The sequence below is a fragment of the Cyprinodon variegatus genome, unplaced genomic scaffold (genome assembly GCF_000732505.1).
Source record: "Cyprinodon variegatus isolate N-32 unplaced genomic scaffold, C_variegatus-1.0 Scaffold79, whole genome shotgun sequence".
NCBI classification, from domain to species: Eukaryota; Metazoa; Chordata; class Actinopteri; order Cyprinodontiformes; family Cyprinodontidae; genus Cyprinodon; species Cyprinodon variegatus.
The window spans coordinates 447276-449453 of record NW_015150532.1 but is presented as its reverse complement, the minus strand read 5'-3'; the positions used below and the strand labels follow the sequence as shown (position 1 = coordinate 449453).

Sequence of the window (2178 nt, the reverse complement as noted above, 5' to 3'; positions counted from 1 at the left end):
TTTTTTTACAAATTTTAAAAAGTACCCACATTTTTTTACAGCTGAATTTATCAGTTTTTCTTGAGTTGTAATTCTGATTTTATAGAAAACGGTTATTTTAACTTAAATTAGGTCAAATTATGAATGTGTATCGAACTAATATTCCAAATAATAGCTTTATTATTTTATCATATGAGTTAAAGTCAAAAATAAATATTTTCAATCACAAGAAATAATTAATTAAAACAAATAGAATGGAAATGTCACTTCATGCAGCTCTCTTAATATATTTGAATTCCTTGCCCTATTTTTTTGTTTCATGCTTTCCTGTGCCCCCATGAAAACACACTGGCCCCCTTCTGGCCCCGTGGTAAAGTTGGTCTAGAACCGCCACTGCTATCAGGGATGGAGCCAATCAGCTTTGCAATCAGAGGAAACTAAAATGAAGCGCTGACCCTGTTCTGAATTATGATTAACAACATTGTTTTGTTTTTAAGACAATGGAAATCACGTGATACCATATATTTAGCGTGAGTCACTTCCTTTGCACCATCACAGGTGCTTCCGAGAAGTTGCCTGTGTGACCTCCGGTGTGGATCCCCCTCCCCTCCCCATCCCTCATTGTTTCAGGACTTCACAGAGAGCGTTTCCTCCACCTTCCATCAGCATCATGCGCTGGATCTGAACCACAGATGGCTGCAAGCGCTGAATGAATGGACGCAGCAGAAACGCGCGGCCTGGATGCGCATTTCACACTTCCAGCGCTTTCACGGCGCACTACTCTATTCTGGGCTTCCCTGCCAAGTTGTTGCACTCTTTATCATGCCTTACAGTGGGATATCAGGGGACAAACACCGACAGGACAGCGGGAGCGACGATTAGCGGATCTGTGACTTCTTTTGTTTGTTTTTCTGGGACTGATCTTTTACAGAAACGGGGAAGTCTGAGTGACTTTACGCACAAGATCTTCCTCCTCCAGAGCTACTGATCGGGATATTCTACTGAGGATTAGAGCGCAGCGGGATGTCGGAGGAAATCCCCAACGATTTCTGCCCAGATTTAAATGAGCTGGAAAATAAGATCGGAAGGAAAACGCCGGAAACCCTCCTGGTTTGGATTAAGGATGCGGCGGATTGGGAGGACAGATTAGCATCGGATGCGCTGCACAGAGAAGAAGAGAGCAGCTCGGATGGATTATCTGATAAAATCAACAGTTTAAGACAAGAGATGGTAAAGTGTTTTTGATGCGCAGCTCTCCATTTCTCCCCCCTGAGTCCTTTCTGTCTGACACAGCTAAAAGTTGCCAAACTTGTTGGATCCATCGCTGATCTGTTCCTCTGAACTTTACCTGCTCACTTGTTTTTCTCTGACTGCTCAGGCTGTCACACCCATCACCTGTATCTCTCCTCCTTAGTTTGCACATTCTTTCCAGATTCTGTCTCTGATCCTTCCTCATTCCTCCTCTCACTGTTAATCTTTCATGCCACTTTAACTGAACACTCAGGCCTTGCTTGCTGGGTGACATGCTTAACCCTCCATACATGAAGCCTGATAACCTGTCAGGATTTATTTTACTCTACCATCAAGAATATTTTTCAGAATATGTTCATGGGTGAATTAATAATAATTAAAATCTGAATATCTCTAAATATGAAAAGCAGTTTATTTTATCAATTAAATCTAAAGCTGAGCTTATATTCATAATACACAAAGGGAATTTTATTGCAATTGTGTTATTTTCTCTTATTTGACCAATAAAGCAGAAATGACCCACTATCCAAGTGCTGCACAGTGCTTGGCATGGCAGCACTGTTTGATAAGATTTGTTTCTCATCTTTGTTTCTAAAATCCCAATGTATCCGATGCAGGTTTTCAAGTCAGACCAGTAATGGCCAATCAAACACAGAGATATAATCAATCTTAAAGCCAGTTTTGGTACCTGTGGAACTGGGGACAGATAGTCTTCTTTCTAAGTGAAACCAGCATATCCATAAAGCTCAGCAGCAAAGTTTCCTGGTACAGTAAATACTACGTTGATATTGGATTGCAGAAAACCCAGAGACCAACATCAGATCTGTCAGAATCATTACTGTCTGTTGAAGCTTTGCTCTGGACTTCAAGAAGCTTAGATCATGTCATTTGTTGTCCTTCCTCTAGTTGTTTCCAAAAGTTGGGGTCATGACCCCACTTGGAGTCCTT

General features: G+C 41.3%; 1 protein-coding gene across 1 annotated transcript in view; it reads left to right on the top strand.

The window, feature by feature from the left end:
- Positions 1-553: 553 nt before the first annotated feature.
- Positions 554-2178, top strand: part of LOC107083626 (leucine rich adaptor protein 1-like) — a 6582-nt gene continuing 4957 nt past the window's right edge. The window contains exon 1 of the mRNA XM_015372992.1: positions 554-1209. Coding sequence (XP_015228478.1) covers positions 1003-1209 — 207 coding nt within the window. The 5' untranslated portion in view covers positions 554-1002. The remainder of the gene's footprint in view (positions 1210-2178) is intronic.